The sequence below is a fragment of the Gobio gobio genome, assembly GCF_949357685.1.
Source record: "Gobio gobio genome assembly, chromosome: 10".
NCBI lineage: Eukaryota > Metazoa > Chordata > Actinopteri > Cypriniformes > Gobionidae > Gobio > Gobio gobio.
The window spans coordinates 36085382-36100460 of NC_137116.1; the positions used below are offsets into that span (position 1 = coordinate 36085382).

The 15079-nt window shown below is 36.3% G+C and overlaps 3 protein-coding genes across 6 annotated transcripts in view; 2 read left to right on the plus strand and 1 right to left on the minus strand.

Moving 5' to 3' along the window:
- LOC307132763 (ral guanine nucleotide dissociation stimulator) overlaps window positions 1-2988 on the plus strand; it is a 30041-nt gene extending 27053 nt beyond the window's left edge. For all 3 annotated transcript variants that reach the window (XM_079827303.1, XM_079827302.1, XM_079827301.1), the window contains exons 15-17: window positions 69-344; window positions 432-546; window positions 1151-2988. In XM_079827303.1, the coding sequence (XP_079683429.1) occupies window positions 69-344; window positions 432-546; window positions 1151-1326 (567 nt within the window). In that variant the 3' untranslated portion in view covers window positions 1327-2988. The remainder of the gene's footprint in view (window positions 1-68; window positions 345-431; window positions 547-1150) is intronic.
- Window positions 2989-3928: 940 nt separating this feature from the next.
- Window positions 3929-10051, plus strand: smarcb1a (SWI/SNF related BAF chromatin remodeling complex subunit B1a). 2 transcript variants are annotated; one of them, XM_079826619.1, is made up of 9 exons: window positions 3929-4066; window positions 4406-4517; window positions 4627-4756; window positions 5637-5774; window positions 7243-7370; window positions 7481-7647; window positions 8437-8627; window positions 9047-9178; window positions 9377-10051. In XM_079826619.1, exons 1-9 carry the CDS (start codon window positions 3983-3985, stop codon window positions 9414-9416), a joined length of 1122 nt encoding a protein of 373 aa, XP_079682745.1. In that variant the 5' UTR covers window positions 3929-3982; the 3' UTR covers window positions 9417-10051. The 2 variants fall into 2 exon arrangements, with proteins under 2 accessions (XP_079682745.1, XP_079682746.1); XM_079826620.1 differs by having other exon boundaries at window positions 4648-4756; window positions 9377-10050.
- Window positions 9963-14857, minus strand: derl3 (derlin 3). Its single transcript, XM_079826622.1, has 7 exons — window positions 14481-14857; window positions 13961-14026; window positions 13784-13857; window positions 13521-13614; window positions 11650-11845; window positions 11018-11108; window positions 9963-10929 (listed from the first exon to the last, which is right to left on the minus strand). Exons 1-7 carry the CDS (start codon window positions 14568-14570, stop codon window positions 10785-10787), a joined length of 756 nt encoding a protein of 251 aa, XP_079682748.1. The 5' UTR covers window positions 14571-14857; the 3' UTR covers window positions 9963-10784.
- Window positions 14858-15079: the final 222 nt, after the last annotated feature.

Genomic DNA, 15079 nt, shown 5'->3' on the forward strand with positions numbered 1-15079 from the left:
TTTAAACTTCATTTTTATATTTGCTTTTATGAGCTTTAAACGTATTCACTTATTTGTATATTTTCCAGCTCTGGGAGTCGTCCACCCCTTCATCTTTGGAGGCTTCTGTATCAGGCTTGGGTTTGGAGTCTGGCTGCAGCAGCTCCACCTCCTCTTCCTCTTCCTCTTCTTCATCCTCAGTGTCCACCTCCACTGGGCAGGCCTTCCACTTCCACAAACGGTCGGCCTCTGGTGTCTCTGACTGCTCTCTCTCCCTGCCGCTGTACAACCAGCAGGTGAACGACTGCTGCATCATCAGAGTCAGCCTCGACACAGACAACGGCAACATGTACAAGAGCATCCTGGTGAGTGAGACCCATTACGGGAGATATGTGATGAAGGAATGTTTTGGATGTATTAGTAAAATGAATCTTGATGATCGTGTTTTTCAGGTGACTAGCCAGGACAAAACCCCTGGTGTCATTAGGAAAGCCATGGCCAAGCACCACCTGGACAATGACAAGTCAGAAGATTATGAACTATTTCAGAGGGTCTCAAAGCATAAAGGTAAAAATTTGAAACAGGAAGTTGAGGCGGGATATATCGAAGGGCTTGTTTTTTATATGGGTTTATTGCTATCCTTATTGTTATATTTAAATTACCTTAGCCATCATCTAACGATTAAAGTTATCTTTAAAAACAACAATTTAATCTCAAAATTAATGTCAATTTTTCAAGTTTATAATGTTATGATGCTCTTAATTCACTTGTAGTTATTAAAATGATTAACTTTTATTATTTAAAATAAAATATTTAAAATGATTTTATATTTAAAGATTAAAATGATTTATAAAATTATTTATTTTAGATTTTAGATGTATTTTATATAAAATTACATAAAATTAAATGTTTTAAATGGCTATCGGCCACAAAATGATTTGCTATTTGCTATTGCAAGGGCATATCTGCTCTTATTCTAGCATTTTATTGGACAAAAAGAGGTCAAAAAAGTTAGATGTACATATTTTTGTCCTATTTCCAGGGAAAAGAAAGGCTGTAGTTTTAAATGTGTATATCTGCTAAAGGTTTAGTCACCTTTTAGGGGTGCGTTAGTATTTAAATAGTCTCAAATCTAACACACATTGACTAAAAGCTTTTTTTCACCCCACAGAACTGAGAATCCCAGATAATGGAAACGTTTTCTACGCCATGAACTCATCTGCCAACTATGACTTCTTGCTGAGGAAGCGCGGTGTCCCCAAAACCTGCCGCTCGAAAAGCTCCCCGAGTCTGACTCTACCACGCATGAAGCAGAAAGGGTTCAAAATACCCAAGGGCTTCTTCTGAAAGCACTCTTCTGAGATCAGCAAGCCTGAAACTGTTGGAGATATCAAGAGTCACTTTATTAACCCCCCGCAGTATTACCTGGATCTAATGGATTTGTTGCGTTACTGAGCTGCTTGTTTCTTACAGGAAGCTACGCCTGTGTTTCCTGTCCCTACGGACTATGCGACAGGCACAGGAGGACCACTGTGGTTCTTACAAGGTTTGCCTTAAGACTGCACATGAGAGACACACTGTGTGTGAGAAGCATTTACCAAATGCAGTCATTCATGCATGAGCACACTAAACAAAAACATTTCAAGCACTTTACAATGGTCCTTAAAGCATTCTTAAAGACGATATGGCCCGTGGTCCTTTTCAAGTTCAAAGTGTGTTTTCTTTTGATTCACCTTTAAACAGGTTTTCCCTTCGGACTCAGTAGCAAAATTTGCTATCACAGTCTCTCAGAAATTAGGACTACTCATGGCATGACTACAGTATTACATGTACAGAACAAACTATGTCAAGTGTATGTAGTCTTTTGTTTGCTTTTTGCTCTTTTACGCAACAGTTTTGACTGTTGCTGCTGCCAGTTTAACTTGCCTGTTTTCTCAGAACTGATTACAGCCCGAAATTAAACTTTCCGGCAATTATCAGATCCCTCGAGACTGAAGGATTCTCTATTGACTGCCAAGTGATTTATGTATCACATAGTCACAATTGAGCATGAGGAGATGACAGGTCTGAAGTGCAGGAATTACGCTGTTATTTATGGTTATTTAATAACCATAAATAATATTATTAATGCTTAATGCATATAGAATGCAAATCTTGTCATCCATGTCTTAGAAATATGTCAATGCCAAAGCCGTTCTCTTTTATTTGCAGCTGGTCTCTCTCTGTTTCACATAATAGAAGGCTGTAACTCTACAGAAAAGCTTTTTTGTACCAAACACTGTGAGTGGCTTCACCCTGCTAAGCCTTTTTGCATTGTGAACTATATCCATGAATGCTTTCTTACCATGCGGTCTTGTGCGATGAGCAGAACATTTGAGGGGATTTTGTTCCCATCAGGAGAGATTTTCAGATGTGTTTACTCAGCAGAGGCGAATGTTAGTGCGAGTGTGTGTGTTTTGAGAGAAATAATATAGAGGAATTTATATTGTAATACGATAAAAGAAATATAAGTGTTGGTGCGCTTCTGCTACTATACCAACTATACAACTGAACTGGAACAAAGTAAAGATTGTGCTTAAGTTATGATTTATGAAAAGATCAAAATGCATGGAGAAATTATATGCCAACAGTGATGATTCCACTGTTATCAATATCTCCTTGTCACACATGCTGCCAGGAAGCTACCAACATGAATTAAAATGTTACTGCTTGCAGCTTGTCACATGTGCCATATCCAGACTTGACTTTGTATTTGGTTTTGTCCCCTTTTTTACCCCTTTGTATGTCTGAATCTAACTCTGAATGTTATTGTCAAAGTTTGAATGTTGAATTCCAGAATTCCAGTGCCATTGCCCCATTTTTATTTATTTATATGTTTATAATTGTTTTATTTATAATTTTACTGTTGTGAAGATAAATTAATAAATGCACATTTGTATGTACAAACAAGCACTACATTTTTAAAAAACTTACAAATAAATGTGGGGGCGCTGATACCCCAGTACTTGATGTACGTGTTTTTTGATTTCACCTACATAAGTCACATAACGTCTCGCATACAGACCTATTCAAATATTCAAAGTACACTAGTAAAAATGCTTTTTATTAAAAAAAAATCTGAATATTAGCATAAACGGAAACAAAGTGAGGAGTTTAAAAATAGCACGGAAAATAACAAATAACATGCCTTTTTGCTTAACTCGAGTGGCATGGACTTCACACATTTTTCAATATTGTTCTCCAGCACGATTTGAGTACGTTCCAAAGAGAATCTTGTGAATCTTGGGTAGTAAAAACAACTAATCTTTTGTACAAAGAGTTTATATGTTCAATATTACAAATTTGCTTCTTTGATTAGTGTCCTACAAATTGTGCAGAATCATTAAAAAAACTTTTCCTATGAAATTGAGTTCCTTTAACTATATAAATATTTCAGACAGCCAAATATGGCATCAATATCAATAAAGAAATTAAATGAATGGCTTATTTTTAACCAAATAGTAAATTGCATAATAAAATGAAATGAAATAAAATAGAATAGACTGAAAGGTTTAAATAGTTATAAATGAATATTGCTGTTTATATTTTGAATTACAATTTCAATGGATTTGACTTGGCATTTCTCTGAGGTTGTGGTCTTTTTTATCTTTAAATATCATAAAAGCTTGCGGTCTTGCTAGATATTTAAATATAACAAAAGCTTCAAATGGCATATCGAATTACAACTACAGTCGTGTGCATTTTACAGCTTATAACGTGTATTTAGATATTGTTGAGCTTCTGATTTTAAACTGAAAAACAAAGGCCTATCTTCTCCAAATGTGCATTTATGAATACTAAATGTAGCTAAAAGGAGTAGAAGATTAATTTAATGGTATTCCTTACTTCTGCTGTGTTTCCTAAAAAAAGTATGTTGTAGAGAACGCATACGTCATTTTCCTGCGCCACACAGGTCGGCGCTCACTACTCATGTTTAGCGGAACGAGTCGTGCTAGCGTTCAACATGGCTTTAAGCAAAACATACGGTCAGAAACCTATTAAATTCCAACTGGAAGAGGATGGAGAATTTTACATGATTGGATCAGAGGTTTGTAATTAAACGCAATAATAATTTTAACGAGGATTTATGTTTATAAACCTTATATTATTTTGCATTAGGTGCTAATACGTCAGCTAGCTAGCTAGCTAGGATTGTTTTCGTTTGTGATAAAGATCGATAACTGGTGAAGTTATTGATGATTTCTTAAACCTAACAAATCCCAAATATGTTACACATCATGTACTGATGTATTTATTTTTGCGGTGTAGTTATACACAATACTAGATTATCAGAGTCCAGAGATCAACAGTACAGTCACTGACAGAACTGGTCATGGCTATTTATTTAGTTCATCCTAAACTATTTCCGTTATGTGTCTGTATTTAGGTTGGAAATTACCTGCGTATGTTCAGAGGGTCTTTATATAAGCGCTACCCATCACTCTCAAGAAGACTAGCGACAGTAGAGGAGAGAAAGAAGATAGTAGCATCATCTCACGGTAAGTGTGGAATTCACTGTGAACATTTGATACGAGATCTGAGGACTGGGTTAAAGTTAGCTGGAAATGGCACTTTCTATCTTACAGTATAAGCAATGTTTTGTGTTAGATCACGGTTACACCACTTTAGCCACCAGTGTGACGCTGCTGAAGGCCTCAGAAGTAGAAGAGATATTTGATGGACATGACGAGAAGTACAAGGCTGTGTCAATCAGCACTGAACCTCCAGCTTATCTCAGGTAAACCATCTCACCTTTGATAATGAAATGCAGTCACACTTGCTTCAAGTTCAAACATGCTCATTTCAGAGGTTTCTTCTTCGTAATTCAAATTACAACAATTTCATTTGTCATAATGGATCATTATTATACTTATTATACTCCTATAACATTACATCGGTGGAGTCAATCATTCATTAAAGGGATTGTTCAGCCAAAAATTGTCATCAGTTCCTCACTGTAATGTTGTTCCAAACCCATAAGAGTTTTGTATTTTTTCAAAACCCAAATGAAGATATTTTAATGCAATTTCTGTCTGAGATTTCTTATTTTTAAAGAACATTCGGAAAGATTTCTTTCCCTCCATTGAAACTCAGATGGTTAAAAATGTTCATAAAGAGATTTACTTAGACCGCTCCGTTCATATAGATTTACTTTATGATCTTTTTATGGAAGTTTTGGAATAGAATTTCAATGGACAGAGTTTTTATTTTTATGTGAACTATGCCAAGTACCTTATCGTCTGTCATTGAGGTTCAACGTTCCTCCATGGTTGCTGGAGATCAATTATATTTATTTATATAAAAATCTCTATTTATGGATGAATTTTATATTTTTTATGCACCAGTATTTCAATACATAAGCATAAATATAACCATATGTTTTTAACTAAAACATTTTAATAGAAAAATTCCACACAGTGACCTGTGAATATTTTGGTGTGATGAAATTAGTCTGATACACTATTTAGTTGTAGTCACCAAATAAAAAGTGCATTAAATCATCATGTTAATTGTATGTCACCTACAAATATCGTTATTAATATTTGTTTTGTCCAGCCCAGCCCTAGTTGTTGCATGACAGCACATCTGCTTTTTTTAACCTATGATTTTCTTCACAGGGAGCAGAAAGCCAAGCGAAACAGTCAGTGGGTTCCCACTCTTCCTAATAGTTCCCATCACTTAGATGCTGTGCCTTGCTCCACCACAATTAACCGCAACCGAATGGGCCGTGACAAAAAGAGGACCTTCCCCCTATGGTGAGACTTATTTTAAATAATTTTTCAATCTAATATTGTTGAGTGTGCATCACAGTCGAGTAAGTGACACAATATGTGCACGGAGAAGGCAGTGTGTTCACCAAAGTGTTTTTATCCAGCTGAAGACGCTAGGAGCTCTGCTGAAACGCCTAGCTGTGGGCGCTTGAGAGCATTTTGGCAGGACAGCGGGGGGGGGGGGGTTCCAGTTAAGATGCTTTGCTTGCTATGATACGGATTATTCGCAGAAGTGTTACTACTATGACTAGTATCTTGTTTCACAGATAGTTTGTTTCTGTATTGTTTCTATATAAAAATGTTAATACAATGTAAAGTATTTGCTCTGGCTCTTGTTTTAAATGATTTCCTTCCATTATTATGCTTGTCGTCTGTTGCCGTTGTACAAGCAGGATGTGGCAGTTGGGTGGGTGTGTTATTGTGATTGGACGGCGTTCCAATGTGACCATGTTGAGCGCTGCGTTTTACCCAAAGTTTAACATTCTACAAAACATTCGGCTTGCTGCGATAGTCGGTGTTGTGGCAACACCGGTTACATCACTTGCCCACCATGGCACAGCCCCCACATTCGTTTAGATTTTTATAGTAATAAAATCATTTTGTTTAGTTATAGAACAGACATTACAATTAAAAACTGAACGTGTCTGCTCAATACAGTGTGAGCCGAACGAGAGTCGCAGCAGGAGTCAGATTTCATTCATCACAAGAGTGAAGAGCTGACAGACAAGATGATCGCGGAAGATTTGGTTTCAAAGCGAAATGTAAAAGTGCCTATTTAAGTGAGTCTGTCATTGTATTGTTTTGTTGTTGTGTTTTTCATTAATAATAATAGGCTAATGAACCCACAATTCTAGCAACCCTCCCCCGAATTGGCGCTAATTCTTAACCGAAAGTAAGATGAGCACGGCCGCACGGGCATTCATTCACGACTGCACAGTGCGCACACATTCACGGCTGAACTGTCATTCATTCACGCATTTTACTTTCGGTTTAAAATTAATTTGAAAAGCCCCTGCCGGTGATACCGGTTTTATCAGTGTTGTCACACGTCGATTAACTGGTGGGAAAATTTCCTCACCGTCATATCCCTAGTACTCAGTGTGAAATAGTCGCTGCTGCCGTTTTATAAACGCGGTGCTCCCATTGGTAACAATGGGGAAAATTCGCTAGCCTCAGGAAAAAAACGCTTTGGTGGACAGACACAGCCTCAATCATTTATAATAAATATTGCAATGTTCCATTAAAAAAAAAAATAATAATAATTTTGGTGACTTTAAACAGTAATCCTCTATTGTGCCGCGCTTTATTTGTGTAAAAGAAATTGTTGAAATTTAAAAATTTAGAATTTGGGGAAAATTAAAACAGATTTCATGAGGTCTGCCTACTCATTTATATAATTTCACTGGTCTCATTTTTCTTATTGTGTTTGTCCTCTGGATGTGCGCTATTACAGCTTTGATGATCATGACCCTGCTGTCATTCATGAGAATGCCACCCAGCCTGAGATCCTGGTGCCCATCCGACTGGACATGGAGATTGACGGGCAGAAGCTGCGTGATGCTTTCACATGGAACATGAATGGTAGACCGCCCCTTGCACAGTTCCTGAGCAGCATTCATTGTTTTTAATTTAGGTTTTTTATTATGCATTACACAATATCCTGAACTCTCATTTTTTCCCTGACATGATAGAAAAGCTAATGACTCCAGAGATGTTTGCTGAAATCCTTTGCGACGATCTGGACCTGAGCCCACTGACCTTTGTTCCAGCCATTGCCTCGGCCATCAGACAGCAGATAGAGTCCTACCCCACAGACAGCATACTGGATGAGCAGATGGACCAGAGAGTCATCATCAAGGTACATGCATCATTCTGTCAAGCCACCTTAATTTCAGTAATCCCATCTTTTAATATCAGATCTCATCACTCTATTGTTTTGGCATCTGGTGGTATCATGGAAATATAAGATTGAAAACACAAGTTCTTATCTATGTGATTCTTTGGTGCGAAGATAAATGTGGTATTCTTATTTAAATGTGCACTGTAACTTTTTTCCATCAAAATTAACACAATTTAAATAATTCGATACATCAGTCCTTCCAAAACTTGTTTTTGTCTTACCCTGATTCACTATGGTAAGCCTATTATAAATGTTTATATTCTAGACCTGGCGGGATGGTTTTTGCGGGACATTGCATGTCTCCTTATATCTGTAAATAGAGAAAAGTAGCTTTAGCTACTTTGACGCATGTATGGTGTGAGAGTGGCATAGGTTAGTTGTCACAACGAGCGTGAAAAGTTGACATTGAGCACACTAAATCTAGAACCTCTGGAGAACCTCAAAATCGCCCAAAATTTACATTTTTCACTTGTTTTGCCTGTAGTTTTGCCACATTCAGACTCATTTTGCCTGCATGGGTCACATTTATTATTATTATCATCAGTGTTGAAAACAGTTTAATAACTTTTATATTATTTATTTGAAATAGAAATTATTTGTGACATTATAAATGTCTTTATTTTAAAGAAATCTTGTTTTAATGTTTATATATGTTTATAAAATGTTTATAAAATAGTAGTATTATTAATTTGGATAAAAACAGGTTATGTACTTGGTTTTTGATTGCTGTTGTTTTTATCTCTGTAGTTAAACATCCATGTTGGAAACATATCTCTGGTGGACCAGTTTGAATGGGACATGTCTGAGAAGGAGAACTCTCCTGAGAAGTTTGCTCTGAAGCTGTGCTCTGAGTTGGGCCTGGGAGGAGAGTTTGTCACCACTATCGCATACAGCATACGTGGCCAGCTCAGCTGGCATCAGAGGACCTACGCTTTCAGGTTCAGACACAAATACACTTTATTATCACAGTCCTGGATTTTTAACTGCATAAGACAAAATGGGGAAAAAAAAAGTGAAGTGTTCATGTTTTATTGTATTTCTATATATTGATTAAACACAAAGTAACGCCCCCATATTGTTACAGAGAATTTTTTTGAGTTTGACTCTTTAAAACGTTGCACCAATTTGCCAATGTTAACTTTTTCCCAAGTTGGATATCTTTTCAGACTGTGTCTATTGTCTGTGACATTACAAAACTCATTATAAGGGTTATGTTTTTCCTCTGGGAATGTTAAGAGTCAGATTTTTTTTTTTCATTCATCCCATTTTGTGAACCCATTTAATTGGGAAATATCTGACTCAAAAGAACAAGTCTCTGCACTTTGGATTTAAGCTGCTGTTTTTTCTCTTTTTGTAGTGAGAACCCTCTCCCCACGGTGGAGATTGCCATCCGAAACACAGGTGATGCTGACCAGTGGTGTCCACTGCTGGAGACACTGACAGATGCTGAGATGGAGAAGAAGATCAGGGACCAGGACAGAAACACAAGGTTAGAGAATTAACTGCTTCACTTGAGATACCGCTTTGCCCCATAGCAGACGTGTCGCAGAGGCAAGCCATATATCAATGACAAACTATTATTTCTCCAAGACCAATAATAAATAAAGAAGAATAATGTACTCATAATTTGGAGATTTGTGAGGTGATTGTGACCAGTAATTATCTAACTTTTTCCTGTGTATTTCAGGCGAATGAGACGACTTGCAAATACAGCCCCAGCATGGTGAAGATAACAGCCCTCTCCCACAACTTTGTAAATCTGAAGAGAAAATACCAATAGAGCTACAACCCAGCATTACTGACATAAAAAAACATAGAGACATTCCATTGGCCAGTCCAGATCCAGTCCCTCCTGGTCAGAGTAAGTTCATGTAAACTAAAGCAACATCTGCTCCAGTCTGGCCTAATCAAAGCCTGTGTCGTGACCTTCCCCTGTACCCAATACCTGTCTGCTCAGAGACAGACGGTTTAAATGTTGAAAGTATTTTATGGTATCTTTATTTGTCTTGTTTTGTGTTTGTGTATAGATGCCATTTTGTAAACATAATGTGCTTTTAAATAAAATTATTAAGATAAAAAAAATCTTTGTTGCAATGCTTTTTGTTCCAAAAAGCTTGCAGTACACTTGCAAGATTCTTGCTTAAGGGCGAAATGAAATAAGAGCCTCAGTATTGTGTACTGAACTAGCAAACTAGTCACGCGAGTGCTTTAGATATGGATATAAAAAATAATATGAGCCATTTTTTCAAAAGCAGAAATATCCAACAAACAATCATATGGCAAATATGAAAACTTTAATCTTCAGACAAACATGAGTGTTTGCATTTATATTTAAATAAACAAAAGTCTTATTCCACATGTATCCATGTTTTTTTTTTAAGAAGTGTATTTTTTTCTGGAGCACAAACAATTTCAATTTCACCACACAAAGCCTTTTGTATTTTGCAATGGTGCTGCGCTAACAAAGACCAAAGGCTTCAAAATGCATAGTCTGCAGTTCAATCTGGCATTTCAGATAGTCGGCACATTTGTGAATGGGTCCACCAGAATCACCGCTGACTGTTGTGGGAAAAGAGATGCCACAGTATAGTACCCAAGAAAATACCCTCTTGTAGTGTCCGCACTCCCTCTAAAATGATGGATTATATTTCGGGAGATTGAATGGTTTCTCTTTAAACTCCAATGCTGCCAGCTTTGTAATGGTTTCTCTTTAAACTCCAATGCTGCCAGCTTTGTAATACTCTACTTTGTAATACTCATTGAACCGAAGTTGACGAGAAAACAGCAATTGTTTCAAACCGTGTGGTGTGAAGTAAAACAGAAAGGCATTGTTCTTCCAGAACAACATAACAAAGGGTAACTTGTTTTGTGACGTGCATGGCACTGAATGCAAAATTTGGATCCATTTATTTTGTACACAAAGGCACTACGATGACCACAGTCTCCGTCTTTCCTGGATCCACAGGACCATATGCTAAAGCATTGTCGTCTTCAAACTATTCTGTGCAGAACTTGACATAAACTTTCCCAACTAAAACAAGCAGGACTTAAAAAGCATGACAACATTTATTGCTGTCTTAGTGGTATTAAATCCTTCAGTTTTCATCTCTTTGTGGATCGTCATCATTTTGACCCTGGTCAGTATCTTCTACACCTTGTCCATTCCAGTATATTCCACTCTGATCTTCCGGAAGGGGGGCGTAACTCGGATCTTCTTGAGGCGGGTCAAACAGAACTCGACTGCAAAACATCAGTCAATATTTCTGATTTTTTTTTTCTTATGTTGAAGCCAAAAACAAATGATAAAAAAATGTATAGTCATACTCACAAAATTCCAGGAGTGGCAAGAAGCTTTCTGCCTCCTGGCTGGTTAGGAAATACATCCTCCAGGAAGTAGTAGATGTGTCCTACACCAATCCCTATATAACAAAATTGTATAAATATATGTATACACTACCGTTTCAAAGTTTGAGGTTTTTAATCTTTAAATTAATCATTTTATTCAGCATGTACACTTTAAATTGATTTCTAATTCAAATAAAAGCTGTTCATCTGAACTTTCTATTCATCAAAGAATCCTGACAAAAGTATTGTTTTCAAAACTTTTTCTTGAGCAGCAAAGCAGAATATTAGAATGATTTCTGAAGTATCATGTGACACTGAAGACTGGAGTAATGGTGCTCAAAATTCAACTTTGCCATCACAGGAATAAGGTACATTTTAAATTATATTCAGAAAACAGATATTTTAAATTGTACATTTCAGACCTATCGAGCTTAGTCTGATGATGGCCAGACAAGTCATGTGTAACTACGTCACCTTAAAATAGTAAAAGTTTTACTAAAGTATTAGTACTAAATATACTTATTAAAGTATTTTAAGTGCATTATTTAATAATTTTGTTTATGCAAAAGCACATCAATAGTCATCATGAGCATTTCAGGACAAAAGTTAACATACCCAAAAGATCAATAACAATGGAGTTGCCCAATAACAACGAGAATCCCATGAGCACCCAGGGAAGGAATGGCGCCTGGAAGTTGAGAAGGCCAAAGAAGTTCATGCGGATGTAAGGGTTCCTTCTACTCCAGACATAAACCAGCATGATGGTGAAAGCCTGTCCTAAAAAGAACAGGTTGGCAAATAGACCAAAGAGCTATAGATATTGAAGTTAAAGAAATTAGAAGGATGGAAGACTAGTAAACTTCATTCATTACTACAAATAAATAACATGAAAAGATGAAATGTTCCTTAAGAATAAACGGTCCCACTTAATTTTGTGTTCTTAACTACTATATACTTACATCAACAAATAAGTACAATGTACTTATTGTGTTCATATTGTATTGAAAAACTATTTTGCTGCTACTGAGGTGGGATATGGGTAATGTTAGGGACAGGTGTGGTGGTATGGGTAGGTTTAAGGGTGGGTTAAGGTGTAAGGGAAGGGTCAACGGTGTAATTATAGAGGTATTTACAGAAAGTAATTACAGCTCTAATTACATGCAGGTATTTTTAAAATATAAGTACAATGTAAAAACATGTATTAATTTCAATGTTGGTATGTAGTAGTTAAAGGATTAGTTCACTTTAAAATGAAAATTAGCCCATGATTTTCTCACCCTTACGACCTCCTAGGTGTATATGACTTTTTTCTTTCTGATGAACACAAACGGAGTTATATTAATAAATATCCTGACGCTTTCAAGCATTATAATGGCAGTTACAGGGTCCATTGAGTTTGAAGCTCAAAAAAGTGCATCCATCCCACATAAACATACTCCACATGGCTCTGGGGGTTAATAAAGGCCTTCTGAAGTGAATCGATGGGGTTTTGTAAGAAAAATATCCATATTTAAAACTTTATAAAGTCAAATATCTAGCTTCCGCCAGACTGACTTCCATATTAAACTTGCGCAGAAAGTGTAACGCCTCTCGCAGTTCAAAACGCTTACACTACGTCTGATGCGCCAGTTATGCTTTTTCCGTCACTGCCATTATAAAGCTTGGAAGCGTCAGGATATTTATTAATATAACTCTGTGTTCATCAGAAAGAATAAAATCATATACACCTAGGATGTCTTAATGGGCTAATTTTCATTTTAAAATCCTTTAAGGAGACTTAATATAAAGTGGGACTGAATAAACTTTATATTGACATGTCTTCAACATGTGGAAGTCTATTCCCTCCAAATAAAAAAAAGTCATAATCATGAGATTTAAAACGTTGAAATTCTGAGATAAAAAGTCTTAACTATTACATAGAATTTGAAACTATGACAGTCATAAATCTTAGACAGTCAAAATTTACAAAAAATATGAGAAAAATCCATAGTTGTAACAAAAAATTTGAAATTAAGTAAATTATTAGATAAAATGAATTTTGTATGACTATTTGAGACAATTATGAATAAAGAAAAAGCACAATAATGCATCACAAAAGTGGTCCATACAATTCATCTACTTCTGTGTTTCACAGAGAAGGAAATACACTTCAGTTGTAATGTTTGGGGTCAGTAAGATTTTTTTCTAAAGAAATTAGTACTTTTATACAGTAAGAACACATTAAATTGACAATAAAGGCATTTTAATAACTTTCTATTCATCAAAGAATCCAGAATTGTTTTTTTTATCATGGTAAGCCTATCACAAAAAATAGTAAGTAGCACAAAAACTTTTCAAAAGCATTAAAAAATCTCATTGACCCCAAACTTTTGAATGGCAGTGTACATATAAGTTTCAATTTATTCAACCTACATGATATATACAATATGTTTTGGTGAAGAAATGCATGCTTGGCTGTTCTTAATGTGATGAATGCTGAAGGATACAGTCATAAGAACACCACCGAACAGGAACATGTAGACAAAGTCTGCCGTTCGACCACGGAAGGAGCCTTCCTCCAGCATTCGGCAGTAACGATATCTGCTCAGTCAAGGACGTAAACCCAGATGACCTACATGCAGCACACAGCTGCACAGGAGCCAAACGGCCGTTATGCAAAGCAAACACACTGTGAAACTGTGAATCTGTTTTTGTGTGCACACTTCCTGAACCAACAGAGAGAAATATTCATATTGATCAAAAAGGATACAAAAAAATCATGTTGAACAAGAAACTAAATCCAAGAGGTCCAAAAAATAAGAAGTTTGTGATCAGTCGCCATACCTACATAAGGCAAGAAACATGATTATTAAAACAAAAGACTACATAACTCTTGTTAAAGTTGTTGTCATGAATACAGCAGTTTCGATGAGATTTGGGAACCAACCTGATATTTCTTTAATATCAGGTCAGGGTTAAAATAAAGTTGAAATGGTGTGATGAACTCCAGTTGCTGTAATACACAAAATAATGTCAAGCAAGTTATAAGAAGGCCATTTTTTAGTGGCCAAGAAAAATTAACCTGTTTTGGACTTTTCATATGGCTGTGACAAGCTTCAGATAAAAACACTCATTTCTAATTGTTGTATTAAACACATTAAATGGCCTCATTGTTGAGAAGCTATTTATAAAATTAGAACATTTAAAAATAAATGTGTCTCTCTGCAGCAGAACTTTACTTAACAGGTGATCATTACAAATACAAAAAGTGAAGTTACAGCTTAAGTTAAATATTTTTCACACGGATGTTATTGGTTCTTTACGCTTTTACACTGACATTGAATCTTTTTGTGGGGAAGACGACAATTTTGAAGACATATTGACTTACTGTCACCCGCATGTGATAGCCTAATATAGTTAGGCTATACATAAATGTAAACAGGCTACACACGGAGTAGGCTACTTACCACAGCTGCAGTTGTCAGGACGCATGCAGTGGTATATGCTCGCGTCACGGCCGGGATCTGCATGTACTCTTGAGTGACGCTGTTTGCCATAATGTTTCTCCGGCGTATCTAAACTCTTCTGCACACTTTCACTATGTATCCGTGATAGTCAGCTATATCACATCTCATTTAAATACACTGACGCTAACAAACAATCGATCGCCTCAGTGTGGATAGGCTATATGCCTCAATAGATCCATGTCCACGTTTAGTGTTAGCGACAACTATTCATTTTTAATGGTTCATAATGTTTGCGTTAGGATATGAGTGACAGGGGCGGAGTGAGATATCCAGCCAGGCTTTATCGGTCACTTCAGCACCTCCACGTGTTTACAAGCAAAATTCACTTGTTCTTCCGTGGACGAATGAGATTGCACGGTTTCGCTGACGTAATGTAATGAATATTGGCGTAAATGTAATTGTTTAAAAAAAAAGAAATTCTACATGGGAAATGTAATAAGGACTGTTAGGATTTGCTCTGCTTTTGATCTCTTCATGTGATCATTTTTATGATATATTTTTTTTGCTATTGTTTCCTTTATCATTGTTGTGGTTGATAT

Bases quoted from the DNA above. Each gene is read 5' to 3' on its own strand.
- derl3 (XM_079826622.1), bottom strand. From the start codon at position 14,570: ATGGCAAACAGCGTCACTCAAGAGTACATGCAGATCCCGGCCGTGACG. The intron at 13,615-13,783 runs GTATCCTTTTTG...TTGACTGAGCAG, and splicing joins TTGTTCAACATGATTTTTTT to ATATCGTTACTGCCGAATGC. The intron at 11,109-11,649 runs GTATGTTAACTT...TTTGTTATATAG, and splicing joins CATTGTTATTGATCTTTTGG to GGATTGGTGTAGGACACATC.
- smarcb1a (XM_079826619.1), top strand. From the start codon at position 3,983: ATGGCTTTAAGCAAAACATACGGTCAGAAACCTATTAAATTCCAACTG. The intron at 4,067-4,405 runs GTTTGTAATTAA...GTCTGTATTTAG, and splicing joins TTTACATGATTGGATCAGAG to GTTGGAAATTACCTGCGTAT. The intron at 7,371-7,480 runs GTAGACCGCCCC...CTGACATGATAG, and splicing joins TTTCACATGGAACATGAATG to AAAAGCTAATGACTCCAGAG.